Below are 27,757 nucleotides of genomic sequence, written 5' to 3' on the forward strand. Positions count from 1 at the left end.
CCCTTCACTTCCTGTCTTGGGAGCCCCGGCGGTCGGTGCGCGGCAACCCTGTTCGCCCTCTCGGTCCCCCCGCTCGTTCGGCCGCCCCCCCGCCCCCTCTTTCCGCGGATGCAGCGCCGCGAGGACCCCGCCGCCCGGCTGGGCAGAACCCTGGGCCCCGCCGCCAGGCAAGGGACGCCCGGCCTCGCCGGACGCCCCGAGGCGGAGCCACGAGGGCTGGGCCCAGCCGCCGCCGCTTCTCACCGCCCGCCGCCGACTGCCGCCCGCCGCCTCCCAGACCCCACTGCCGCGCCCACCCCGCCCTGCCCGGGCCACGTCAAGATGGAGCCCCGAGAACAAGTACCTGCCTGAGCTCATGGCCGAGAAGGACAGCGGACCCCGTCCTTCACCCACGCCATGCAGCTGCTGACGGCAGGTTGACGGCCGGGAGGGGAAATAGGCCGGGGGGGGGCAGGAGCGATCGGGACCTCTGGGGGGGCGTGGGGGACTCGGCCCAGAGGGGTGGGGGGAGCCCCGTCAGTCAGTCACCCCACCCACCACACCCCACGCTGCGCCTGGCCCCGGCTGGGCAGCCCGGTCCTTCTCCCTCCGCCGGCATGGGGCAAAGGGGGTGGGAGCGGGGGCTCCCCGAGAGGCGCGGCTGATGCCCGCAGGCTGGAGGGGCGAGGAGACCCGCGGTCGGCGGAGGAGCAGGGGGGCTGCAGGACAAGCCGCGGGAGGAGCTGTGGCGTCTCCGCCCCGGCCGGCCCTGCTCTTTGTTCGACGCTCAGAGCTGCTCCCCGATCGGGCTGAGCGCGGCCGGTGCCCCGCCCCTCGGAATGTGGCCCGGGAGGTGACTGGCTTTCCTCGGTTGGCCGGAGCCTCGTGGAGTGGGGAAGCCCGGAGACTGACTGCCATGGGGCCGTCCTGCCAGCCGCTTCCCTCCGTTCGGGCCTTTCTTCTTCTCCCAAACGATTGGTCTTCGTGCGGGGAGGAGGGGCGGAGGTCAGGGTCTGGGGAGACTATGGAGAGAGGCTGAGCTGGGGAGGGGCGCTGTCCCTTTCTTGTCCTGGGCTTGGTACTGTTTGCTGTGTAAACTGCCCCGTCTGCAGGCTTTAAGCAGTGCATGGGGAAGTTAAATTGCCAAGGTGGAAGGGGGCAGTTTTATAGTTCAGCTTGCTCCTGCTGTGATGTACTTTGGACGGGCTGGTAGTTTTAAGATACACACATCTATAATTGTTTAGACAGCGTCCAGCCCCAATGGTTATTTCTTGGATTGAGAGGGATTAAACACGAACCTTGAACTTTCTTCTTTAGGAAAGTGTGATTATCTTGGCCCTTTTCATCCTTAGGGGAGAGGAGACTAAAGAGAATGGTAGTAAACTGTGTTTTTTATGCGGTCTCTATTCGGATTCCTTTGAAACCGGGGATTGTGGGTTTTTTATTCACCACTGTGAAAATCTGTATTAGAGCTTGTTTCATGCCTCTGATGAAGCTAAATGGAAATGGCACGGCGGCAGTCTTTGTTCTGTGACTAGGCTAGCGCTCTCTTTCTCCTGATCATCACTGTCCAATCGCCTGGTGGCTTGGATTTCTCCACATCACTACAGCGCAGCTGCACTGTAGTCACATTCAGTATCTGCATCAAGTAGACAGGGCTGTGTTGAAACACAGTTGTTAGTGTTTTAACTTGTTCTAATTTTTAAACCAACAACTTCCTGTGTGTAACAAAGAGGCGAGGCCATGCAAGCTAACATATAAAGGATGTCTTATTTTAGACAAGAAGAGTAGAATTTAGCCTCTTGTTCGGTCTATTGCATTTAAAAGTATATGTTTGATACTAATGCAATTCTTCATGAACTGTGTTATTAGAAAGCAGTTATAATATGGTATTGCCAATATTAATACAGTAGATACATTACATCACTCCTTTCAACTCTTCATGTAAAACTAGGAAACTGCTATTTAAAGCCAAAACAACGAGGAGTCCTTGTGGCACCTTAAAGACTAACATTTCTTTGGGCATAAACTTATGCGCAAATAAATTTTAGTCTTTAAGGTGCCACAAGGACTCCTCGTTGTTTTCACTAATACAGACTAACACAGCTACCACTTTGAAACCTGCTATTTAAAGCTGTAATCTTCATTGTACAAGTGATTTGATGTGGCTCACTTCTGAATTTGTATCTTGGTGCCACTGGAATACAGCTTGGTTTCGATAAATTAGATATGTATTATTCCCAAGATAATTAAGTGGTCTTCTTACAAAAAGGCCATGTTTTCCTGAAAACAATATTTAAAGATGAGTCTTATAATATTTTAGCCTATAACAATACTTCCATTAATGTGCCCTTAAAGCACTCCAGTTGGTTGAACAGCAGAGGAAATATCTTTCAGAGTTGTATTAGTGAAGTGAAACCTTGTGGGTGCAGTACAAATTTGCTAATCCTTGTACAGAGAATGGCGTTCTCACCACACATAACTCTTTAATTGCTGAGTGGTGCAATGAAATATTTAATATAAACCCTCATTGCATTTACAAAATGTCTTTCAGTGTATTACAGCAGAGTGCCAGATCTGCTATGGGTTGAGCTTTTCTTTCTGTTTAAAGCTTAATTACTCTAAGTGCTCTAAAATCCTCATGTTTTACTCAGTTTGTCTTGACATTTGCTGTGCCTCATGGATGCAAGGTAGTGTTAGTGGTCCAAATTTGGGGTCATTTGAGCAAGAGACTGTCCTGAGTTAAGGTTGCTCTGTGTGACTTGTGCCCTTCCAGAATGTGGAGAGTGGCTAAATTTCTGAAATCCAGGAAGTGAAGAGGTAAAGTACACACTATGCCAGTGACACACCGTTAATGCTGCCCTCTTTGAGCAGTGCCCCAGATTGGCTTTATGTTTGAGTGACTTTCTCAAAAATATTTACCATACAGAATTTGCAGTCCATACTCTAAAATTCTGTTCAATTCGTCTAAGTATATCTGCACACTCATAACTGAAATTCAGGTATCCTACCATTCATAGTTTGGTTTGGATTACATGAGCAGATTACTAGATTGAATAATGTATAAACGGTCTGACGTTCCAGTGAGTCAAAGCTCTGAGCATAGAAACTAAATTAAATCTCATCCTGAAGCCTGTCTCTTCTGATACCATCTGAAGTCACTAGGAAAATTTAAATACTGCAGCTGTGTTCTTGAAACCTAGTTAGTGAATAAACAAAGGTCTTCAGTTTCAGTGCTGTCTTGCAACTTTCACAAGATTACCCCAGTCCTAAATATATACAATTGTCATGCTGTTGCCAAGAGACTTGAAAAAAGAGAGCTTGTGTTCAGAGCAGTTTTTACATTGTGAAAGGATATTTATAGTCTCAGAGTTGTGCTTGTACAATTTCTTCAGCCAATGTAACATCTAAGGACTCATTCTCTTACAAAGTCATCCAGTAACTTACTCTTGATGGTTTGTGATGGCAAAGGATCTGAATTCTCCATGTGGATCAGGGAAAGCACATTTTACACTTTCAGAGGCCGTGGAAGATGGCTTTGACAAAGATCCTGCTGGGACTCCAGTGTCTTTATCTTCCTTGGGTCCTAGGAGTCCTACAAAGGATAAGACATCTTAGATTTGGACCATTTAGATTAGTCATTTCCATTGAGGCAGATATTACTCCTTTTGGCAAAGTGCCTACATAGTATTGGACGTTTGATCAGTCAAATTGTCAAAAATGAACAAATTTTAAAGCACTAATTTTTTAGAACAGTAACAAAAGAAGAGTAAGACTTTATGATCTCCAGTTAGCTTAGCCTTAAATGCTTATGCCTTACTACAAAAAATGTTAAAATAACTCAATTAAGTAACTCAGAAAAATGTGGAACAATGAACTGAAGTTCTGTGGCACCATGATGCAGTCAAAAAGTTAGGCTGCCACTTACATCAGGGCATTCTTGCTAAAATACTTAACAATATTTCACTGTGGTCAAATAATACACAGTTGACAGGTCAGTTGAAGAGTTCAGAAGACTGAACATCAGGTGCAGATTCCAGATAACCCCCAAATATTCAGTTGGATCAGTTCCTCCATTTCTTCTGATCCTTCAGCACTGTGGGTTAGCGACTTGGTCCCATAGGGCCCACAGTTGCTCAGAATCTATGCCCAGTGCCATTTTCTTCTCAGTTTCAGGATAAGTGGGTACTATTTGCATTGTAACTTCACCTCAAGGAGCTTGGCTCAGACAGTGTTTGGAGTCTTTAATGTGCCCAACTCCACAGCTCTTATGTCTTATGCAGCATTTACTCAGTATGGGTCCTGTGAACTTTGACAAAAGACCATGACTGCTGCTTCCTTTCCATCCTACATGTCTTCAAAGAAAAGCATATTTCTCTGGAGATACCAGTTGCCTCCATCCAAGTAGCTGAGAATCAGTAGTACTACCTGATGTGGAGTCAGTCGCTTTCTAAGGAGCTGGTAGCACAGTGCTTGGAGGTGCCCCTTTATTTCTCATCACCAGCTGATGCTGGGTTGATTATTTCATCTTCCCTCCAAGTGATGCAAGGGCCTTTCACGGTTTGATGGGCAGAATGGCCCATTCTAATGCACACCATATTGCACCTGATTGGCCTGTATAGACCCTGCTGGCACACAGTAGGTCAGTTAGTGCACAATGTGTTGGTGTGCCCCTAAGTAAACCTTTTGAGTTGCTATTTCTGCTGACAGTGTCCATTTGAAAATAATTGTGGTGTTTCACCATCGCCTGATTAAATATTTCTTTAAAGGGTACAAATTTGTATCCTCCCATTTGAAAACCTGCTGATTCTCTGGACTTTAATTTGGTGTTTCCAAAGCTTATGGAAAGACCCACTGAACCTTTTGAGTTCTGTTTTGTTAAGTTCTTGTACTGGGCCCATCACAGTGGTGTGAGGGCCTTCCAGAGTATGTTAATCTTTTGTTTAGTTTCCTATTGCATGTGATTTCTTATTGATGTGTACCCTTTGGGGGGGCACTCTCTCTCTCTCTCTGTGACACCTCTCACTGAAAGTCTCTCTATCCACAGTTAGGAGGATGTCAGAGTTTTAGACCAGGGGTCTCAAACACACGGCCAGCCTGTGGAGTTATTTCCTGCAGCCCGCCATAGCTCCCCTCACCCCCCTGCTCTTCTGAGCGTGCTGTGTCCCTGCTCCTTTGCCTACCTCCCAGTGCTGCCTGCAGCGCTTAAAACTTTCCAGGAGGGAGCGGTGAGGAGTGGGAATGCGTGGGAATGTGGCATGCTCAGGGGAGGAAGGGGGGCCAGGCCTGGGATTTGGGGAAGGGGTTGGAACAGGGGCAAGGAGGGGGCAGAGTTGGGACAGAGACTTCAGGGGGAAAGGGTGGGAAGGGACAGGGCCTCATGGAAAGAGTGGAGTGAGGGCTTTCCCCACCACATGGTAATTGGCTAGCTATAAAATCTACAAATTAAGACTAAAAGCTAGGTCATGTGTTGAAAGCCAAAAAAGTTTTTCCAGCTGTGCTGACTTGACAGGATTGAAAAGCCCTGTTGACTCTTGAGGTGCAGGTTAACATGTTTGAAGATTTTTACTTGGCCATGTTGTAGCTCAGGCTTCCCCCCAGGGTACAACCCAGTCAATTAATGTGCCTACAAATATAATGGTCTGCATTTTAACAAGTGTTAAATTGACTTTTCAGTCCTGTTAAGACAACTCCATTGAGCTAATACAATTGAAAGTCACATTTAGGGCTTCTGAAAGTTGCACTGGTTTAATTAAAGATGTAATTGGAAACCAGTTTAATTAAACCAGTACAAACTCCTTTGTGGACACATTAATTTTGGTTTATTTTAAATTTATTAGGGATTAGTTTAGAATAGACTGAAATAAGCATCTATTAAACCAAAATAAGTTTAGCTAAATTGGATTAAAATGGTGCAACTTTGGTACAACTTTTCATGTACAGACAAGGCCTTAAACAGACTTGACCTAATTCCCAGATGGTTGCCTCCTTGAAATGAGTGTTCTAAGAATTAGTAAGTTTTGGGACTGGTTCCTCTGGGACAGTAGGAGGTTGCAAATGGGTGGTTTGTTTGACTCAGAGACAAAGTTTGTATTATGGCAGAGCGACAACCCTGCTATGGTTAAGATTAAGATGAGGTTTCTGTTTAAATCTCTGCTCTTCGAAGGCAATGTCTAAACTTAAAACACTGCAACAGCCCAGATGCAGTTGCACCTCTGTAGTGCTTTAGTGTAGACACTCATTACAGAAACAGGGGTTTTCCCATTGCGGTGGTTAATCCACCTTCCCGAGAGGCACTAGCTAGATCGATAGAAGAATTCTTCCATTGGCCTGGTGCTTTCTACACTAGGGGTTAGGTTGGCTTAACTGTATCGCTATGGGGTGTCAGTTTTTCACACTCCTGCACAGCATAACTTGGTTGACCTAACTTTTCATTGTAGAACGGCCTTTAGTCTTCTAAAGTTTGATTGCTCAGATTGCCTTGAGATTTGGTGTGCTTCATGAGGGTGCAGGAGTTCTGTTAGGGGTCCAAACTTAGGGCTATTTGACCAAAGGGGTCACAAGAACTTTATTTGGAAAAGATTTTCCTTCTCTAGCTTAGCATGGCACAAACCTCTTGCTCTAAACCATTCTAGCCAGTCACTCCTGAATTATATCGCAGAGGGACACCAGCAAATTCCCAGTCCTGGGCTTGTCCCCACAAATGTGCATCTTGTATTTTCCTGGACAATACAAGCTCATATAAATAAAGTACATCATTTATTAATAGAAAAGTACATGCACAATGTAAAAGGCATTACACTGAGCATGCATGTTACAGAGGAATTACAGGATTGTTAATCTTCCAAGTTTCACAACAGCTTGATAGCTCATGTGTATAAACAGTTGTCCTTTGAATCTGACTCGCTCAGCCAGTCAGTTCAGATCCCGCCAGAAAATTGGAAAAGGTTGGAAGGCATGTTGATCGTGTGTCAGGTTTTGTTATTTTAAGAGAATATAATCAATTTTTTTTTTAAGGATGCAAATATTTACTCGCAGGGGAGAGGGGTATTTTAGGGGATAGGGTGGTCTGAGATCCTCTGCCTACCTCACCTCATGTGAGTTGAGTTCAGGGGTTCCAGCTCCCTCCCCACTACTTCTTGCCTTCATGTATATATGTTTGTATGTATCAAGTTGGGTGGGGACTTTCCCATCTATGAGGGTCTGACTCCTTCCATTTATCTGCACTTGTCCTCTGCTCAAACACTAAGCCTGCTCCACTGACAGAATACCACATTTGTCAAGTTTAACAATCACTTCATTCCCTTTTATAGCCCCTTCATACTTGAAAGAGGTTCCATTTAAACCTGTATTTTCCCCAACTTTCATTAAATCCACAAACTGCTTTCATGTCCCACCTCACTACTGACAGTACCATGGCAAGAAGATCCCACTGCTCTGCTACTGATATAACTTACGCAATTCCGTATTGAAATGATGCAGACTGGAACCTCAAGGTACATATTCACCTCTTTCCTTTGATCACATATGGGGAGTCAGACCCTAATTTCCTCATGACAGTCGGAGCTTTTAACCTACTCTAGTTTAGTCTTCCACCATTTAATACAGCTACATATAACACAGTGAAAGCTGCTGGAATCTATGCAGATAATTCCCAGTGGCTGTTGCCAGCTCCAGGGGGGGCAGAGTTAAGGTTGTGTGGGTGTTTACCATAACTCTGTATTTCCTGGTTTTCAGAGTTTTGTTTTGTGAAACTCAGCATTCTGGAAGGGCAAAAACTATCACCAGGCAACCGTAGCCCTTCACTGACTAAGTTCTTTACCATATTAATTCATGAGGTTTGGAAGAAAGGTAAGGAACAGCAAAGATGACGTATTGTATTTTATGGGTTCATGTTCACTGTCAAATGAGGTGACTCATGTCGTAATCCACCATTCCATTTGCTTATTATGAACCAACAACGTCCATGGTCCTTCTGGAGTCCTAGATTTTGTGTAGAGAAACAGGCAAGACTAGGTGGGCTGTCCTTTTTCTAACACATCCAAATTTTGTTGCCACATAATTATAAATGTACATATATTTACAGAGAAATTAGGTCGCTATAGCCTGTCATGACGCAACTGAATCTAAAGTGTAATTTCCGTTTTGTGGAACGTAAATTATACTATTTTTATCTTGTCTAGAAATTGAGAAAATTCAGAAGGGTGAGACAAAGAAGGATGAGGAAGAGAACTACTTGGATTTGTTTTCCCACAAGAACATGAAACTGAAGGAACGTGTTCTGATACCTGTCAAACAGTATCCCAAGGTGAGGGCCAGAAAATAACTGACCAAGTTTCTCTGATCTTCCTGTAAACATAATAAGATCTTAGATGATATGCTTACTGAGTAGTGTCTTTCTCTAAATCTCATTATGAATTATGCTAGAGTGGTGCTCTATTGCAGTATCTTATTTCTAACATTTTGGATTTCTAGAATGGCAGGATAAAAACGCAAGTGTCAATGAGTAATTCTGCTCTTTCATTACCAGGGTAGAGTTTCATCTTTAGCTCTCTTTTCATACTTAAAAATTAAGACTCCCTCTAACTCTTAAGAATTGATGTCCATAAAATGGTTGGAATCTAGTAATTAGAATGAAATAGACTAAGTGAATTAATTTAGCATGAATTGCTGGCAAAATAAAACCTCTAAAAAGAGCACGCCAAACAGTTGCTAATATTTTCTACAAATATTTTTTCAAGTGTATCTCCGTGAGACTTTGTGTGAGGTGGGCTGTGGATGACTTTGGTTAAACTTCCAGTGTTACTGTGTCTGCCAGTGCAGCTTTAACAGCAATTGTTATTATCTTCATTCAGTTTCAGGACTAAATCTGTTTATCTCCCTTGTCAGTTTAATTTTGTTGGGAAGATTTTGGGACCCCAAGGCAACACCATTAAAAGACTGCAGGAAGAAACTGGGGCCAAGATCTCTGTGCTTGGAAAAGGTTCAATGAGAGACAAAGCAAAGGTAAGAGCTTGAAAATCCATATATGCAGATTGCCTTTCACCTGAGGATCTCAAAGCATTTTACAAAGATGAAAATCACTAGAACTCAGGGGTGCTGACTCCTGTCTTGCTCTAACAATATCTACCTCCATGTATGTTACCTTGTGAAAAATTATTATGGTTGAGCTAAACTCTTTGCAGAAAATATGGCTTACAGTAACGAGTCATCTTTTAAACTTTCTGTGCATTTGGATGCAAAGGCTAACTATTTATTTTTTTTCTTTTGAAAGCTCAACTGCAAAATTAAAGAATTGAGTGCAGTTCCAGCTTTCTTTACTCTGCCCAGGTCTACATTACATGGTTAGGTTGAAATAAACTGCCTTGCGTTGACCTAGTTGTGGAAGTGTCTTTACTTATATTTGACTCCTGCCGACATAAGTGCTTCCCTACACTGATTTAGTAACACCGCCTCTCTGAGCAGCGCAGAGTCACAGCCAATGTAATTTGGACAACACATTGTCAGTGTAGACGCTGCATTGCTTGCTTCGACTCTTTACTGGCTTTCTGGAGCCATCCCACAATGCCCCACACTGACAATACAATCCAAACAAGCACTCCTGATGAGGATGTGCACGCTGACACAAGGAGCCAAGTGTGTGCACACAAGCAATTCACATAACTGGTGACCGGATCCTGATGTAAGTTAAGGCGACATAATTTTGTAGCGTAGACGTGGCCTTAGTGCCTTCTTTAACCAGGCTATAGGAGGGCATTCAGACAAGGAATAATTTTTTTAATCTTTCTCCCGTGTGAAATCCTCTAAGCACTTACAGGTTCACTGGCAGTGTCACCTAGAATGTACCAGTCTTATCTTCAGAGAATAGCAAAGTGCCAGGAGGATTTCTGAATGGAGAAACTACAGAAATTGATTTCTGTACTGAATGCTCCCCTCCTCCTTGCCCCTAAAGCTTGGTTAAATGGGATAGTCAGTGCAGAGCTAGGATTTCACTCAGTTTTTACTTTAACTTTGAAAGTCACCTTTACTTCTTTAAATTTTTTTTTCCAGTTTAGTAAGAATCTGTTGAATTAATTTAGACACTTAACATTAAAGCTGAACTGGCACTGTCTAAGGTGTTACCACAATTTTTCATTGCAAACAGTGCCTGGAAGGAAGGAGTGTGCCACTGAAAGGGAATTATGTTTCTTGTATCTGCCAAAAATCTTCTGAAGAAGCAGTTACAACAGTGCATTAATACAAGTACCAACACCTCTTTCACACTGATATAAAAAGGTGGAAGCTGTGGGGGAACAGACTAACTGCTCTTGGTAAATCACTGGGTAAGAATGTTGCTGCTGACATATGACTTGAGTCCAGCTGTGCATTTGAGAGCAGGAAGCAGTTACAAGGGAGGTGATGATAAGCACTTACACAGAAGAAATATGACTAGCTGTTAATGGCAAACCAGTTTAGTACCACTGACTTGTGTACCAAGCATGACAAAGTATATACTACTGAAAGCTGCAGTAAAGTTCACCCAGGCCAAATCACAGTGAAATCATTAACAGCTTCTTAAAACTTTATGGTCTGACTTTTCAGAGGTGTTGAGCACACTCACAATTTCCACTGAAGTTAATGGGAGCTGCAGGTGTTCAGCAATCAGTCCATTGCTGTCTTTGGCGACTGCTTCTTTTATATGTCCATCTGTGACATTCCTTAAGTTACAGTCTGGACTGTTGTTCCCTGAATGATCCTTTTACGCTGCTTTGCTGTGAGCAACCATTCCTGATCTGCTCTAATATAGCTTCCAGCATGCATATTACTCCCAGTTGTATTATGAATGCTCTAGCCCAGTGGTCTCCAACCTTTTTACACACACAATCACTTTTTGAATTTTAGTGCAGCCCAGGATCTGCCCTGCCCCACCCCACTCACTCCATCCCTCCCCCTTCTCTCCGTCACTCTCTCTCCTCCACCCTCGATCACTTTCACCGGTGGGGGTGTTGTAGGCTCTGGGCTGGGGCCGAGGGGTTTGGAGTGTGGGAGGCGGCTCCAGGCTGAGCCTGGGATGGGGGGTTGGGGTGCAGGAGGAGGTGGGGGGTGCAGGCTCTGGGAGGGAGTTTGGGTTGGGGGGGGCTCCAGCTGGGGCAGTATTGAGGTGCAGGAGGGGGTTCAGGGTGCAGGAGGGGATTATGAGGTGCTGGTTTTGGGTGGGGGTTGGGGAGCGGGAGGGATACGGGCTCCCACCGGGCAGCACTTATCTTAGGCGACTCCCAGTCAGTGGTGCAGTGGGGCTAAGGCAGGCTCCCTGCCTGCCCTGGCCTCATGCCGCTCCCAGAAGGGGCCAATGCACTGAGTGGTGGGGGGCACATGGCTCCACATGCTGCCCTTTGCAGGCACCAGCCTGCAGCTAACTTTCGCCACAGTTCCCTGTTCTCAGCCAATGGGAGCTGCAGGGGCAGTGCTTGCAGGCAGGAGCAGCATGCGGAGACCACTTCCCTCTGCAGGGGCGTGCTGGCCACTTCTGGGAGTGGCGTGGGGCCAGAGCAGGCAGGGAGCCTGCCTTAATGACAGCCCCGCTGCATCACTGGACTTCTAGCGGACGGAGATCACGATCAGCTGGGAGAGTTGCAATCGACTGGTCGATCCTGGAAATCGACCAGTTGGTGACCACTGTTCTAGCCAGTCGCTCCTGAATTATACTGCAGAGGGATACCAGCAAATTCCCAGTCTCGGACTTGTCCCCAGAAATGTGCATCTTGTACTGCCCATCACTTTCCTGGACAATACAAGCTCATATAAAGTACATCATTTATTAATAGAAAAGTTTATGCACAATCCTGTTGTCCCAAATACTTCAATCCAAACACACTGGTTTAGATAAAATAGTAAAACAAACTTAACTGCAGAAAGATGGATTTTAAATTATTACAAGTAATGAGGCACAAAAGTCAGAATCAGTTACAAAGAAACAAAAGGTAAAACACCACTAAAATCTAACTTAACAAGCTAAGTGAATTCAAAGCAAAGGACTCTTGCCATAAGTTCCATAATTTTTACTGCCTGAATCTTTCAGTAAGGATCTCCCCCAGGGATTGTCTACACTCACTGGAGGATCAACACTGTGGCGATCGATGCATTGGCGGCGGTCAATTTAGCGGGTCTAGTGAAGACCCGCTAAATCGACTGCTCATTGCTCTCCCTTGGCTCCTGTACTCCACCGGATCGAGAAGAGTAGGGGGAGTTGACGGGAGAGCATCTCCCATCGACGTTGCATAGTGTGGACCCCGTGGTAAGTAAATCTAAGCTACATCGATTTGAGTTGCGCTATTCACGTAATCAAATTGCGTAGTTTAGATCAACTTTTCCCTTTAGTGTAGACAAGGCCTCAGTCTAGTGGAGCTTCCTTTCTTCATCCAATGTTGATGCCATTGGTAGAGAGAAGAGAGATGATCTGTGCTGATTGCTTTCTCTTCTTAAAGCCCCCTCTCTCTCCTGCAAGAGTCATCTCAGCTGATAAGAATCCCCTCCAGTGTCTGGGGAGGGAGAAGGGAACTCTCAGCTGTTTCATTGTGAAGCCCACACCCTCTTTCCTGCCAAAGAATGGCCACTTAACTAGTTGGTGGCCCATTTGACTTTGTTGACACCTAGCTTTTTGTCTGTGGGGAACTGGTTTGTCCTTGCCCCCACAGACTTGGAACCTGTCTTAGTAATATCATACAATAGAACTGTACATCTTTACATGCAATGTTGCTGCACATATTTCACCAGGACAATAATGATCAGGAAATTGTGTTTACAAATTTTACTTCACAAGGCATACTTTGTACAAAACTTATCATAATTCTGAAAGTGATGAACATAGGGGTAGAAACTGTCACATCATCCTTACTAAATTACGGATATTTTCTGGTGGAAAATTGGCCTGTTTCTGTTTAAAGAAGTCTCTCATTCTTACCTTACAGTACTGTTACCTGTTTTCTTTTTTCTTTCCATTTACTCTTGGTACTGGAGACTGTGCTTCCTTCCTGTGGCACAACTGAATTTTTCTATAGCCCCAATCACAAAACAAGAATTACTTATGCCAGAAACCTGTTCTGAAGTCTTGAGGGAGTTACCTTTTGACAGCCATGGTCAAACGTGGTTGAAAATTTTAGGGTAGACAGCCTTGTCCTGCTAATCAATGTTTAGAAATATGATTAAGGAATAAATTGATTTCTTTGCACCTTGTTTGGCTTTAGGAAGTTGAATCATGCTTTATTTCAGGAGGAAGAACTGCGCAAAGGAGGAGATCCCAAATACGCTCATTTAAATATGGATCTGCATGTCTTCATTGAAGTCTTTGGACCACCTTGCGAGGCCTATGCTCTCATGGCTCATGCCATGGAAGAAGTCAAGAAGTTCCTTGTTCCGGTATGCAAATTTGTTTCTTGATGCTTTTTAGAACAGAGCCTTGACTGTGGTACCCTTCCCTGGGGAACATACTGTTTGTTAGTTAACTTGTGCCCTGAAGGAAGAGATTTTAAACCACTAACTGACCAAGCTTAGGAAGTGGTGGTGTAGCTCTGTTGGTCACAGGATGTTAGAGACAAGGTGGGTGAAGTAATACCTTTTATTGGATCAGCAGGCTTTCAGGCTTTCACAGAGCTCTTTTTCAGGTCTGAGTACTGGTGTCACAGCTAAATACAAGGTGGAACAAATTGATTAGCATACATAGTTAACGTTATTAGTTAACTGGCTGCTTCACCTTAAATGGCCTCTGACAATGTGTTAGATACTTATACTAAACAATCTGTTCCAGCTCTCTGAGCTAAGAGGTGAAAACATTATCTAATAGCTCTGATGCTGCACTTCTGTGTAAGCTTAAAAGCTTGTCTCTTTCACGAGCAGAAGTTGGTCCAATAAAAGATGTTACCTCACTCAGCTTGTCAAGCTTAGGAAGAAGCTGCTTCTAGAGGCACTTTACTTCATAATTGCCACTTTGGGGTTTCCCTAACCAACTAGAAACATCTGTTACTGGCTGATATGACAGGGTATTGGACTAGGTATATGAAACTGGTCTGAGTTTGTATGGCAGCTCTTCTGTTGGGAGCAATCTTAGCTATGCCCTGTAGGGTAATAGGTTTCTTGAATGGGTTCCATTTATCACTTGAAATTGAATTGATGGGGGTGGGGGGATAACACATTCCAGCATAACAATACCCCTTATCTGAGTTCTTCCTTTGTTCCAGTTGAGCTTAAAATGTTACCACCCCAAAGGAGAGAGAAGAAAAGAGAATAAGAGCGGTGTGGCTGGGGGTGGGGCAGAGTGGTGGGCACACAGGGCTCCTGGCATTGGGAGGGCTGGGATTTGCAACATATCTCTGAAATAGAGGATGGAAGGGGGTGGCACATGGGGAGCTTGGGGAAGAGAATGGAGGTATGCCAGGAGCCCCTGATGTGTGCAATAAGCTTAGTTTGCAGAAGCAATGTTGCTGTGGCAGCTCTGGAATCCCGACAGGCAGGCTAGTATTGGTAACCTGATCTGTGTGCATGTCTGGGGAGGAAGTGGGTTGGAATGCCTTCTTCTGAGTTACCAGAATCTTCTGGTGCTTCCTTAAGCTATATCTCCTGGGGAGATGATAAAGCATGGAGCAGAGAGATGTGCTGTGTTCCTGGGAATGTGAAAGATGGCTTCGGTTTGCAAATGGGCATTTACACTTCAGCAGGCTGCATCCAGCTCCTGCTGTTGTGTGGGTGCAGTGATCAGTTTCCAGTGTGCCTTTGGAGGAGAGCGTGGCATTTTCTGTCAAAAGCATTTGGCTGGTCATGAACCGCATGTTTCAAAAGGGGATTGTAGATGTTTTGTGACAGCTGCTGTAGCTTGGGGTGTGACTCATACAGTTTTCACCAACTGATCCTTTAACATGTTAATCTCTGACACCTCAGAGCACAGAATGGCTAGCTACTAGTGTCCCTTTTCTTCTCAGGATATGATGGATGACATCTGCCAGGAACAGTTTTTGGAGCTGTCTTATCTGAATGGGGTACCAGAACCAGCACGTGGCCGAGGGGTCCCTGTGCGAGGAAGAGGAGCAGCTCCCCCTCCTCCACCTGTTCCTAGGTAACTTTCAAAAGTATTGATGCTGGAAATGGAAACTCTACTACATAAACAACAAAACTGGTTAAACTACCGTGTGTGCGCACGTACACACCTGAACTCCAAATATTGGAACTTCCAATACTGAAGGGCTGCTTTTATTAAATTGGGAGTTATGGTCTTGTATGCTCTAGCAGTGTGTGTGCTAGAAAACAGGTAGTAAGTCTTTTTTAATGGGGGTTGGTGAATGTTTTGTAATCTGAATTGCATTAGCTTTAGAAAACCACCTTGCTGAAATTGCATCTGATTTCTAGAACTACTTAAAGTTGAAACCTATAGCTCATTGGCTCATCATCCCTGGTCAATGAGTCCTCCAGTGCATTGAGAATCTGCAGCTTGTGCGTAACTCCCATGAAAGCTTGATGTTGCTACTATCCTGACACTGATGCTTTGTTCAATGCATTGCACTAAATCAGTGATGAACCTATGCTACACAGTGCCAGTATAGCTAGCTAGCATTTGTCCCAAATGAAGGATAAAAAGAGAAGTCTCTTGCTGGTGTCTAAATGTGTTTAGTACTCAAGGGTGGTTAGTCATCTCCTCATTGGACTTTGTAAGACCCCGAGCCCAGGGTTCCCTTTCTCCTTAGCAAACCTACTCACCTGATCAGCTATGATAAATTTGTAGAAAAAGTCTGGACTACTTTTGTAGTAACCAGACAACCTCTGCAGATCTACACCTTTTTAAGATGTTTAGAAGTGGTGACTACTTGAGTATTCAGCTGGTGTCTCTGCATTTTCCTTTGGTAATGTTTCATATTTGTAGTTTTTATGCAGCATTAATCTCTTACCAGAGTTGCATTATAATCCTATTTATGCATCCAGTTATCAATTTTATAGCACCCGTAATGAATAACTGTTGATCTGTCAGTAAATTGTCTTAGATATTTAGAACATCTTTCTGGCTTTTGCAGAGTACATATATGGCTATTTCTAATCCTTTTTCTTTTCTAGGGGGCGTGGTGTGGTGGGTCCTCCTCGTGGGGCCCTGGTGCGAGGAGCACCAGTGAGAGGTGCCATAGCTAGAGGAGCTACTGTGGCCCGTGGTGTACCCCCTCCTCCAGCAGTAAGGGGTGCTCCCGTACCAAGAGCTCGTGCAGCAGGCATTCAGAGAATACCGCTTCCTCCTCCACCCGCACCAGAAACTTACGAAGATTATGTGAGAAACTTTAATACATACTCTTTCCAAGTAGCTAGAAGCCAATTACTTACAGATCCTAAGGGCAAGTGTACATTGAAATTAAAAACCTATGACTGGCCCATGCCAGCTGGCTCAGGCTAAGGGGCTGCTTAATTAGGTGGTCTGGCTGGAGTCCAAGTCCAAACATCTACACTGCAATTAAACATTCCTGCAAACCCGGGTTGGCTGGCACAGGCCAGCCGTGGTGTCTCATTGCAGTGTAGGCATACCCTAAATGTTGGGTATTAACAAAGCAACTGCACTAATGGCCCTTGCTTAGTAGCAAATGCTGGCACTAGGCTGAATGGTTGAACTGAGAGGTGAGGTTATTGTTTTCTGTTAATAAGTTTCTGTGTGCGCATAATGAAACACTTTTTTGGAAGGGAATAATTACAATGCAACTGAAGTGTGGCCAAGATTATATTTTAACACAAGTACTGGTGTCCAGCAAAAAACAATCGAAACACTTCTGTGGAAAGCTGCTTGTAGAAGCAGGGAGCACTGGAGTCTTCAGACTATAACTGCAGTAAGAACTTACTTTAACATGTGAATAAACTTGGTTAAAATATTGTTGTCACTATAGACACATACCCCTGAGTGTTTTCTTGGCTAAACTAAGAATATTTGCTCTTGCTTTAGATAAGCAATGGAGTAAATATTTGAAAAACCATCACAGTGAGATTTGTCTCCTCCTCCCCCCATGCTTCCATCTCCCAGCAAAAGTTCCTTCAGTTTTCCATTGGCTCTGGTTAAAACTAGTGGGTTCTGTCTTGTAAATCCTATGTTGGAGAATCCAGTTATGAGACTTCTGACATAGCTTGGACATAATGCAGCCTTGGACACTTTACAGGACTCTGGCATGCCTTGTGAACATGATTAACATTCTCACCTTCACTGCAAGACAAAGGTTCCCTGGGACATGCTAGGATTTATAAGTTCATCTGAAAAGGACTGCTGAGTAAATTCAGTTTTGCTCTTTCCCTCATTCAGAATGAATGACACCTTCCACATGTATCTATCCTTATGTCATTGTCTATTTCAGGGTTATGATGATACGTATGCGGAGCAGAGTTATGAGGGATATGAAGGCTACTACAGCCAGGGCCAAGGGTAAGTGTCACTTTTCAGACCCCTGAAAAGTTTTGCAGAATTTTTACAGAATTTTCAAGTAAAGTTAAACATGTTTCCATTATTTTAATAATATTTTGATACCAGTTGTGCCTTGTTCTGTTGGCTTCTAATGTGTTTTGAAACAAGCAGCATGTGTGGAATGTTCCCACTAGTCTTTAGCTCTGCCTTTAAAAGCAGTGGTCATCCTTACCCAAGGTAGTAGGAAGGTTTGGGGTGTCCTAATCCAAGCACTGCAAAGCAAGTCTTGAATTATTCTTGAAGGTCTTAAGAATTTGAATGCTCCAGCTCTTGGGGTTTGTGAATAAATGTTTCCACCTCTACACAACTAACTTAAATGCATCCTGTCTTCCTCTTTCAGGGACACAGAATATTATGATTATGGACATGGGGAGGCACAAGAATCCTATGAAGCTTATGGTATGTCTGGACACACTGCTTATGTGATGGGGAGAGAAGGGGCTATAAGTCAGTTGGGAATTGCTTGAAGTTTATCAGATCTTTTTGCTTTAAATTTTCTTGAAGTAAGGAGATGCTGATGGTATAGTTCCAAAAAGTGACCGAGGGGCCTTCACGGGGGAAAAATATTTACATTCCACAGATAACACAGGTCTATGTGGCAGTCAAACTGAGGTCATACATCATGACTTTGTTAGGCTCGTATCTAGTTTGACTCTTGCAGAGGTGATCTTACCTAAAGACCTGCAGTAGAATGCCATGTTGGAGTTCTTGCCACTGTGTGCCCCCAATTTTTTTTCCTCAGAAGTGGAGTGTTTCTCAGCATCGGTCAGTCTTGTGCATGGAATGCTCCACAGCTGGAGGTCTGGATTCCCACCTACAGCGTTGCTTTTACAGTAGTTTGGCTTGCAGAGGTTATATTTTGTTGAGTTGGATGAGTGCACAACTCCAGCTGCTTCCTTACAATCCTCAAACCCTTCCAGCTGAGACTGACTCTGCAATAAATACATGCTTGAAAGATGGATTTTAATCTAGCATTAAATTTTCTCTTTAACTCGATAGAGCTCTGTAGCAACTGTATATATGGCCTGTGTTTGGCTAATGAAAATACTCAATTTGTGATTTCCCAAAATCTGCGCTGGTCGTATAGAACAAGAAGTCTGATCTAACAAATGCTGTTGCTTAAGTAATATATAGGAGACAACACCTTGAGAAGCCATAGTAAAATACTGATTCATTACTATTGTATTGCATCATGAAGAATTTAGGAGGATTGAGTAAACTGAGGCAGTTCTGGCTTGCTAGTTGTGAATTCACTGCCATGTATCAAAGAGCAAGATTTCTGGTCTTCTGTTCAGGCCAGCAGAAGTTGAAAGTGCTGCAAAAGCATTTTCATCAGCCACTTGATGTATTAGAAGCACATTTTCAGCAGCCTCTACAGTAAGTTAAGGTACAGAATTAGTTCTAGTGGGAATCCCATTAAGTACTCCCGCTGGGGCATGGGACTCAAGTATGTTGAAGGGGAGAAAGATGGCTAGCATGGGGTATATGAGATTTTCAGGGCTCAGAGAAGCAAAGAGAGGCCTCTAGCTGTCCCATGATTAAGCATATGAAATGTTAAGATGGCATTACACCTCCTGCTTCGGGAGCAAGCAGAAAGTGAGGCTTAACTTTGTGGTGGCATACTGGTCCATACTTACATTGTATGGAGTTTAAATTCAACTGCCTAACCAAAGATTTTCTCATCAGTCTGAGTTAAATGTGAATAGACACTTGCTGTCAGTAATGTTGGATATCTTCCTTGCTTCCATTTAGAATGGCTGTTAAATGCCTTGTTTTGTTTCCTGTATTGGTTATGCAACACAAAGAGGCTTTTATGTTTCTAATAAGTAAGAGAGCAGTGCTGTTGTCTGAGATTTGAAGGCCAAACTGCTCGTACACTTGGCATGAAGTTACCACAGTTAATCTGTTTATCCACTGTAATTTACTTTGGCCTCTGCTTTCATGAAAACAAAATTAGAAAAATAAATTGTGCAGCCAGTGTGGAGGCCACTTTGAGGAAAATCAAAATGCATTTCATGATGGTGGAATAGTCTTACGCTTGCCTCTCAGTGCTTGGTGTATATTTATTCCTTTGAAACTGGTGACGTGTGGAGAGAGTGGCAGATGTGCAAAATAAGACTATTGCAAGCGCAAGCCATAATAAAAGCTGATCTTGGATATTTGGGACTTGAGTTAGCTCTAGGAAAATGGGACTTGAACTTTGCTTGTTTCAATAGTTATTTATATGGCAAAAGGATTTTGAGAGTATTCAGCTGTCCTACTGAAAGCTTTTTACCATAATCAGTTATACATGTTGGTGCATGTACCATGTTTAGAAAGTAGTAAAATCCTGATCTCAGGAGACAGGCATTGAGAGTGCTGAGGTATCTTCTAGAATGTAATCCCTAAGTAGTCACTGTCCCACCCTTCTGCTACTAACTGGCAGAAAACACTGTTACATTTCTGGGTTCAGTATGAGACTGCCATCCCAGAGCCGTGGTAGTGATTTAGTCATTTTTGGCAGGTTTTGTGCAAGGAGACTTCCTTGCTTTTATTTTTAAAAAGAAAAATGCTTCTTGTAGCAGTATCCTGCACAGTTGAATCAGTTTATGGATTATAAAATACTGCCTGCTTACAGACTGAAAGAGCTTTAATGGCTGTGACCTTAGCCAAGGCTGACTGCCAAAGCTGCTTCAGGAATTGGAGTCCATTTCAGATCTCCTGAAATTAATTGGTTGTAGTTCATAGATGAGAGGTATCAGGTTTGTTCAAGTATGAGCCTAGTGGGGGTATCATATCTGCAGACTTCCAAAGGGGTTCCCATACAAGTAACCTTTGTTAAATGCTTGCAAAGTTAAAGATGTTCTTGGTAGAGATTTAATATTTGTGGAATTTGAAGCTATGTGATACTGGGATCTTGTAGATAAACAGTAGTCTTACAAAAGCTTAAAGGGGGCCTATAAAGGCCTATGAGCCAATAGAGCTGTAGGAATATTAATGTCATTGGTCTTCACAAAGTCGTGATATTGAAACTGGAGGCAGGTGTTCTGACTGGCACACAGTGCAGTCATGCTGCTGCCCTTGTATGCATGCATCTCATGCTGTTAGTATGCTGTGCACCTTGACGTTTATTGCTCTCTATTTTGCAGGCCAAGATGACTGGAATGGAACGAGGCCCTCCCTGAAGGCCCCACCAGCTAGGCCAGTGAAGGGGGCCTACAGAGAGCACCCTTACGGACGCTATTAAAAACATGAGGGAAAAATATCAGTTATGAGCAAACAGTTGTTACTGATTCTTGTATCTCCCAGGATTCCTGTTGCTTTACCCACATCAGACAAGTAATTGTCTAACTGTTTTTCTTCGTGGCCCCCTTTTCTCCCACTCCATCCTCACCTTGCATTCTGGCTTCTGTATGTAGTATTTTAAAATGAGTTAAATAGATTTAGAAGACCAACTTTAATTTTTTTAAGTGTGTAGATTGCTTTTCTTTGTTGTTTAGATATAAACACAACTGTACTTTTTTAATAAAAGTTGAGTTTAAAAAAAAGTTAGTTTCAAAAGTGACATGCTTGCTTAACAGTTATGAAATTAAGGTTTTGTTAACCTTTAAGTTTGGTTTTTAAGATACCCGTAAAAGTTGTAGTTGCAGAATCCCAAAAGTAGGCTACATTTCAAAATTCAGGGCTGTTTTTAAGAATTAAAATCATAATGTAACGGTAGTGGCTGCCACCGTTTAAAAGTAAGCTCAGTTGTCAAACTTTCCTTAAAAGCAGATTGCTGATGAATCTTAAGTTTAAATTTTAATACAAAGATCCTCATAACAAATTAAATAGTTTTTTTTAAAGTTAATTGATTTAAAAAAAAATTAGGTTTGTAAAATTGACTTATGTGGGTTTTGAAATCTAGCCCCGAACATGCGGTGTTGAGAGATGCTTGAGAAGCAGATTTTTCAGTGTAAAGGGGTTATTAACTTGGTTCTGTGTGGAGAACTTTTAAGAGAAGAACAAATTTAAACTACTACACGGCTCTGTCTAATTGCCCAAGGTTTGAAATTAGAAAATATTAAATGGATAGTAGGTTTGCATTCTGTAAAACTACAGATTTCTCGTTTTAGGATATTTAGGGCAGATAATACAGTGCGAGTTGAAAATTGGCAAAGGTGTCAATATTTAGCAATCCCAGTGACTTGTTCAAGTGTGTCTCAACACTAGCTTTATATAAAAAGGGACACTGCAGCTGAAAAAATGAGAAATTTCACTTTGTACATAGGTTAAAGTCCTAATTGGATTTGTACGCTGTCCTCCCACTTTGTTCTTGAAGATTAAATGCTACGTGTGTAAAGTCTGCCTAAATAGGTAGCTAAAACTTGTCAAAATGTCTGCAGCAGTTTGTCAATAAAGTTTAGTCCTTTTTTAATCAAAGTAAATGTGATGAATTGTCATTTTTTGGTTGAACAATAAAATAGCTTTTCTCTTTCAAATAAATTTAAATTAATGCTAAAGTTAATGGTCTTTTTAAAATATGGAGACATTCTAAAAATGGTGTTTTTCTGTAACCTTTACAAAAAGCTATCAAGCTGGTGAGTGAGCTTAATTTTAAAAAGGAGGAAAAAAAAAACTTTTTTTTTTTTTCACCCCCTGGAAGTTGTTGAAAGCAGTTTGAACCAGTACTAGAGCAGAAATCTGACTTCTGCAAAACTGCAAGTGGAAGGAGTGTTTATGGGCTGGATGGAATTAGTTTAATTATTCAGATTTCAGATAGCCTCAGCTTCTGCAGACTCCAGATGGAGTCTGAAATGGCTAGTTCTAAAAGTAGAATAACAAAATGAAGATTGACAAATCCAAGACCTAGCTACCAACAGGAGGAAAAAAGAAGCTTTATTTTGTTTGTGAACACAACTAACCTTTGTCTAAAGGTGATGCCTACCTGCTTTAAGGTAGCCTGCATTTGGGAAGCCAGTTACAAACCCACAGTTGTTTTGAGAAGGGGGCAGGTGATTGCTTTTAATATCCTTCTGGGAAAGCATAATAGGTTAAAGTAAAATGCTGCTTAGAGAAAGTCAAGATGGTTTGTTGTATTACCCTTCTCTGCAAAATATAAATCTGACATCGTAGGGGGGAGAAATAAACTGCTCGGGGGTGAAAAATGCGCTAGAACATTAGGAACCAAACTGCCTGTAGCAGTGCATGATTGAGGGGAATACTTTAAAACAAAAAGTTGTATTTGTAGATTGTTATTAAAAATGTAAATAACAATTTTCAACAATGGTTTGGAGTCAGCTTTCAGGGCATAATGTCTTGCTTGATGAAAAGATCACCCTATACCCCCCTTTTAAAGGAAAATTATCGCAGGAGAATAAGGATGTGTAAAGCTAACATGCATCGCAAAAAACAAAAGGTAACCTAAATGTCTGCTTTTAATAGCACATTTCTCTTTTACATAAACTGTGACGGCAACTTGCATAAACTTTATTGAAACAATTCTTCAAATGTTAATGTAAAATTTGAAAAAAAAATGTTTAAAAGTAGATGTTTTTAAAAAAAAAGACCACATGCTTTTGCATAAATTAGCAATAATTTCAATAATCGTGCACTTTGTAAATGCACTGTAATGTAACCTGGGCAAAAAAAGAATCTGAAAGCTTAAATTTCAAAAATGTAAAATGACACTCAATATAGATAGTCCTGCTACTGCCAAAAAAAATTCTGCTCAGTTATTTAAAATGTAAAATGATGACCCTTATAGACCCCAACATTGATATTCACTATGAAATGTTCAGAGCTCAGCTTAAGTTGCATGTTTTCCTTCCTGTGTAATTTGCATGCAGGATCTTTTTTCTTTAAATCTCTGTTTTTTCCATTAAGGAAACTCACAATCTCTTCTCATTTTGCAGGAGTCAAGAACGTTGCCGCAAATCATCTGGGTGAAGATGTTTTTGTCAAACAAACACTGGGTAGGTTATTATTCACTTTTGCATCACATGGCTAGTTGTTAACATCTTCTGTGTGGGAGGTGGAGGCGTTGCCATCTGATGTGCTAAACAGAAGCAGCTCTTCATATGCACACAGATAAATTAGATTGTTCTAAAAGGCTAATTATGTGTCCGCTTTTGTAGTGGTCACTGGAGGAGGCACGGGTTGTGTGGGTGAATGTGCACCTGCTTAAGAGCTCTCTCATCGATCAACCTGCAGAATGAAGCTGAGTGATGAATCTGGGGAGAGGTGGAAGTGTGGCAAAGCAAGAGCAAGGCAATCTTTTCAGCTGACTCTTGGCTGTGATGTGGAGAGAGGATTCACTTCAAAGCCAAAATAAGGCAGTGTTTGGAGGTGCTACCCCACCTTCTGGCAATGGAGCAGTTATATCTAGTAACATTCTTCACATGTCCTCTGCATACTCCCACTCTTAAGGAGCACTGGCTGGTGCAGCTTGCATGGAGGCACCTTCTGGTAACAGTGCCTCTTAGTGGTCGCATGCCTCTCCTCTCTCCATAGCTAGCATTTGAACACATTCTGAAGGAGGCGTAGCACAGGGCTGCAGCCTCAGATCCTTCCAACCACAGCAGTGAAAGGATGCGGATCACAAGGATCCATAGCTATCGATAAAATGCCTTCTATTTTGTTGATGTTAGTGGTTTTAGGATAAGTTAGTATAGCTAAGGGTATGATGATTACCTGGTAAAGATGTCATGGAGAAGCCAAACGTCAAGAAGAATGGATTTTAAAGGTGTCACCCAGCAGTCTTCCTGGCTTCCAGCCTTCATGTTCGGTGCCTGAAATGCTTAGGAGAGAAGAATTCTCCTTCATGCTGTGCTATGTGCTACACGCTTACTTCTTGGGCCTGTAATGAGAGACAGACTAGCCTTTTGTTACACAGCACTTGTCAGCCAAGCCTGTGAGATTAGATGCAGCTAGAGGATCCTAGTGAAAGGATACTCTGATTCCATGATAGGAGACCTGAATCTACTCTGAGTACTTCTGGATCCAGGAAGGCTTCAATAGTGAAGGCTCTGGCTTTGGCAGAGAGCTCTAGTTCCAAGTTGACTCAGCTTGTGGTTGCCAAATCCTCTCATCCAACACCACAGATATTCCCTCCATAAGAGCTGGTTCCAGATAAGGAACATAAAACTCAAGAGAGACTACTGGAAACAAGCACTTAGAATACAAGGGAAAGGAAGGGCAAATTGGAGGATATCTTAAATGGTTCTTAGGACCATTTTGAGTTTAGTGTGGCTTCAAGAGCTAAAGATAAAATGCCAGATCCGTTGGGGGGGATCTAAAAGAGACCAGTGGAACCCAGTATGTCGACTACTAAGGTTCCTAATTCTACAGTTGCAGTGTAGATTTATGTGGTTCCACAAGAGAGGACAGGTTGACTTTTTCTCTTTTTTTCCCCAGAACAAGCAACCAAGCTGGGAGCTTGAATAACGTAGCTGGAGTGGACATAGCTTAGGTCAACCTTACTCTTCTCCTTATGGTGGAGTACCAGTCAACTGGAGAGCACTCTGCAGTGGATTTAGCTCGTCTTCGCTAGACCCACTAAATTGACCCCTGCTACATCAATAGTAGCAGCCTGGTAAGTGAAGACATGACCTTAGGAAATGTATAGAAGGGAGTTATAGAAATTCTTCACTCTCCGCTCTTATTCTTGTACCCCATTCCACTAGGATGATTGCTGTGGCTATAGTGTGTGCTAATATTCTTGTACCCCATTCCACTAGGATGATTGCTGTGGCTATAGTGTGTGCTAAACATGTCTCCACTATTGAATTAGGTAGACCTGCCACATAGAGTTCAGTTCACACATTCATGAAACACTGTATTAGATTTGGCAGCCACATCTGACGCTCAGTTTGGCAGGACAGTTTTTTCAATTGTTGTTCAATTAGGGCTCCATTTCCCTCCCTCCCATCTTTCGTGTTCTGCTTGCCAAACTATCCAAAGAGTGGGAATGTGCAGAAGACTAAGGAGAAATGAACGTCGTTTGTAAGTAAACAGACCACAAAACCTTGGTGGGTGTCTGAGGTTTAAGCTAGCTACAGGCTGTTTTTTTTGTTTCGTTTTATTAAAGATATACAGGCACAGGCTTCTCACTCTTAAGTTTTCAAGCCTGACCACAGCTTGCTTAGCTAAGAGTTTTGAAGAGCTGCACGCACCCCCCATCAGCTGATGGAACAACTTGAGCCTAGTGGGTTAGAGAGTATCATGATTCCTTTGGCTGTCATTTACGTTCACCACTGACAGCCGACATGCTCCCTCTGGTGGATACTTTGATTATCATTCGCTTATCCTGTGGAAGTATTTTATTGTCTCCGCCCACCTGCCCTCCTTGCAAACCTAGCGATACATTGAACAACAGCTCAACCTTCACTCAAAAGGAACTGACAGTTGAAGGCATCAGTGGACTGAACTGCTTACAAGCTGGCGTCGGAAGAGCCCACTGGGGCCCAAAGGCAGCCTTCTAAAGCTTGTAGTTTTCAGGCTTCTGATCAGTTTCTCAATGGATCTTTGAGACCCAGGAGTGAGAAACTTGAGACTTCCAAAGGACCAGAATTGCAAAGTAATAGTCCCTTATTAATTACATTGCCCACAAAGCACTACAGCTTTGCAAAACAAACAAAAATCCTGATATGCAGGGACTGCATAAGCACATAGAGGCAGATCTGTCTTACATGGAACTGTAAGAACACAAGCATCTCTAATCCTGTTCCTCTGCAATAGGAAAGGAAGGTTGGGAATGACAGTGTTGAAATGTTACATTACACATCACTCTCTTCGGAAGTCTCTTTGCTATCTAAAAGTATTAGTCCATTGGTGTAAATAGATTAGGGAAACAATTTATGTATGGGTGATTTCCACGGTCCGTTTTTTGGCAATGTAATTAGTTATAGTATCCATTTCCATTGTTATACCAATTCTTTTCCAATTTCTTTCCTACTAGGCACAACCTTTATATCCTGTGGAAAAGATGTGATAAAGATCATCCATTATGGTGCAGATTTTTATCCAGTGGAAGTGAATCTTGTGGCACTGCCATTTGGAATGTATACAGCTTGCCTCTGCATTACACTTCCTGCATATGTTGGGTGTTTATATGAAAGATGCTAGTGTTCTGGAGGAATGTACATCTTATTGTAAATAATTGTATTTGCCAAAACTGGTTTGAGAACATGCTGCTTGAAGCTTTTTCCTCTATTCATCTTATAGTGTTGGAATAATCTGATCTTTTTTGGTCTAGTGTATGTACTGATTGTAGAATTATTAACATGAAAATCTGAAAGATGTTTTGACAAATTATGAGCTTGGCTTGGGACCGAGTCAAATTTTCTGGCTTGTGTTATGCCAGAGGTAAGACGAAATGATCATAATGGTTCCTTCTCGTCTTTATCTTTTGAATCTATTAAAAGTAAATTTTCCCTTTATACCGTCACATTTTTCCATTGGGTGTGGTTTGGATCAAACAAATGCCTCTGTTTTACCTGTAAGTAATAGAATCCTTGAGGTCTAAAAGTCAACTGTACCAAAGGGAGCTCCCCTGAGGGGATTCCAGTTTTGATATTACTATACCACCTCGAGGTCCCAGTCATGATCAGGACCCTCTTATGACATACTAAAAGTCAGCCCCTGCTTCAAAGTTCGCTGTCGTTGTCAACGTGTAATAGATGTGGGAAACTGAGGTGGGAGGAGGAAGTGGTAACAGTAGTTAAGAGCGTGTTTTTACAAAGACTAGCAGCCTGCCTCTTTTTCCTATCTGTTGGGATTACTAAAGTGAATATATATCTTATTTTACAACTTCACTGTGATAGCATTTCATATTTGTGAATGCCCCTGCATAAAAGGGGATCTGATCTTCAGTAGTATATGTTCAGTAGGACAAAAGAGTAAGTCACCCAGATAGCTAATTGTGGCACAGTATCGTTTTCTGGATTTTGAGGCCATCTTGGTTTTTAAGAGTAAGATTGGGCTCTTATTTGACCACAAAAGCAAATGGGGGTTCTATTTAATACAGAATGTGCCGTCTGTTTTACAGCAGAGCCGAGGACAGTTGATAATTATAAGGACAACTCTTCCCTTCCCCTTCGGTTCTTGAACAGGAATACACTAAGCCACGCCCTTGCCTTCCAAAAGAACAAATGGGCATGGGATGATCTGCCAGGTGTCTGAGCAGGAATCTGGGAGTGACCAGCTGGGTTTACCTTCCTCCTTGGGCCTCTGAACATTGAGTGCCTATTAAGGATTGAAATACCTTGGTTGGGGGAATGAGGGCAAGAAGAGGAAGTACTAATAACGAAAGACTTCTGTAGGCTGGTTGGAGAAGGGGAACAGTCATTTAATACCCTACTCTGTCTTGAG

General features: G+C 42.7%; 1 protein-coding gene across 1 annotated transcript; it reads left to right on the forward strand.

The window, feature by feature from the left end:
• Positions 1–93: 93 nt before the first annotated feature.
• KHDRBS1 (KH RNA binding domain containing, signal transduction associated 1) lies at positions 94–26,826 on the forward strand. Its single transcript, XM_032787828.2, is given in 12 exon segments — positions 94–327; positions 329–371; positions 374–415; positions 8,163–8,287; positions 8,869–8,985; positions 13,228–13,374; positions 14,931–15,064; positions 16,054–16,258; positions 17,322–17,389; positions 17,769–17,827; positions 20,557–23,361; positions 26,346–26,826. Coding segments are annotated over 11 exon segments (1,257 nt in total). The 5' UTR covers positions 94–108; the 3' UTR covers positions 20,655–23,361; positions 26,346–26,826.
• The last annotated feature ends 931 nt before the right edge of the window (positions 26,827–27,757 follow it).

Source organism: Chelonoidis abingdonii, chromosome 25 (genome assembly GCF_003597395.2).
Source record: "Chelonoidis abingdonii isolate Lonesome George chromosome 25, CheloAbing_2.0, whole genome shotgun sequence".
NCBI lineage: Eukaryota > Metazoa > Chordata > Testudines > Testudinidae > Chelonoidis > Chelonoidis abingdonii.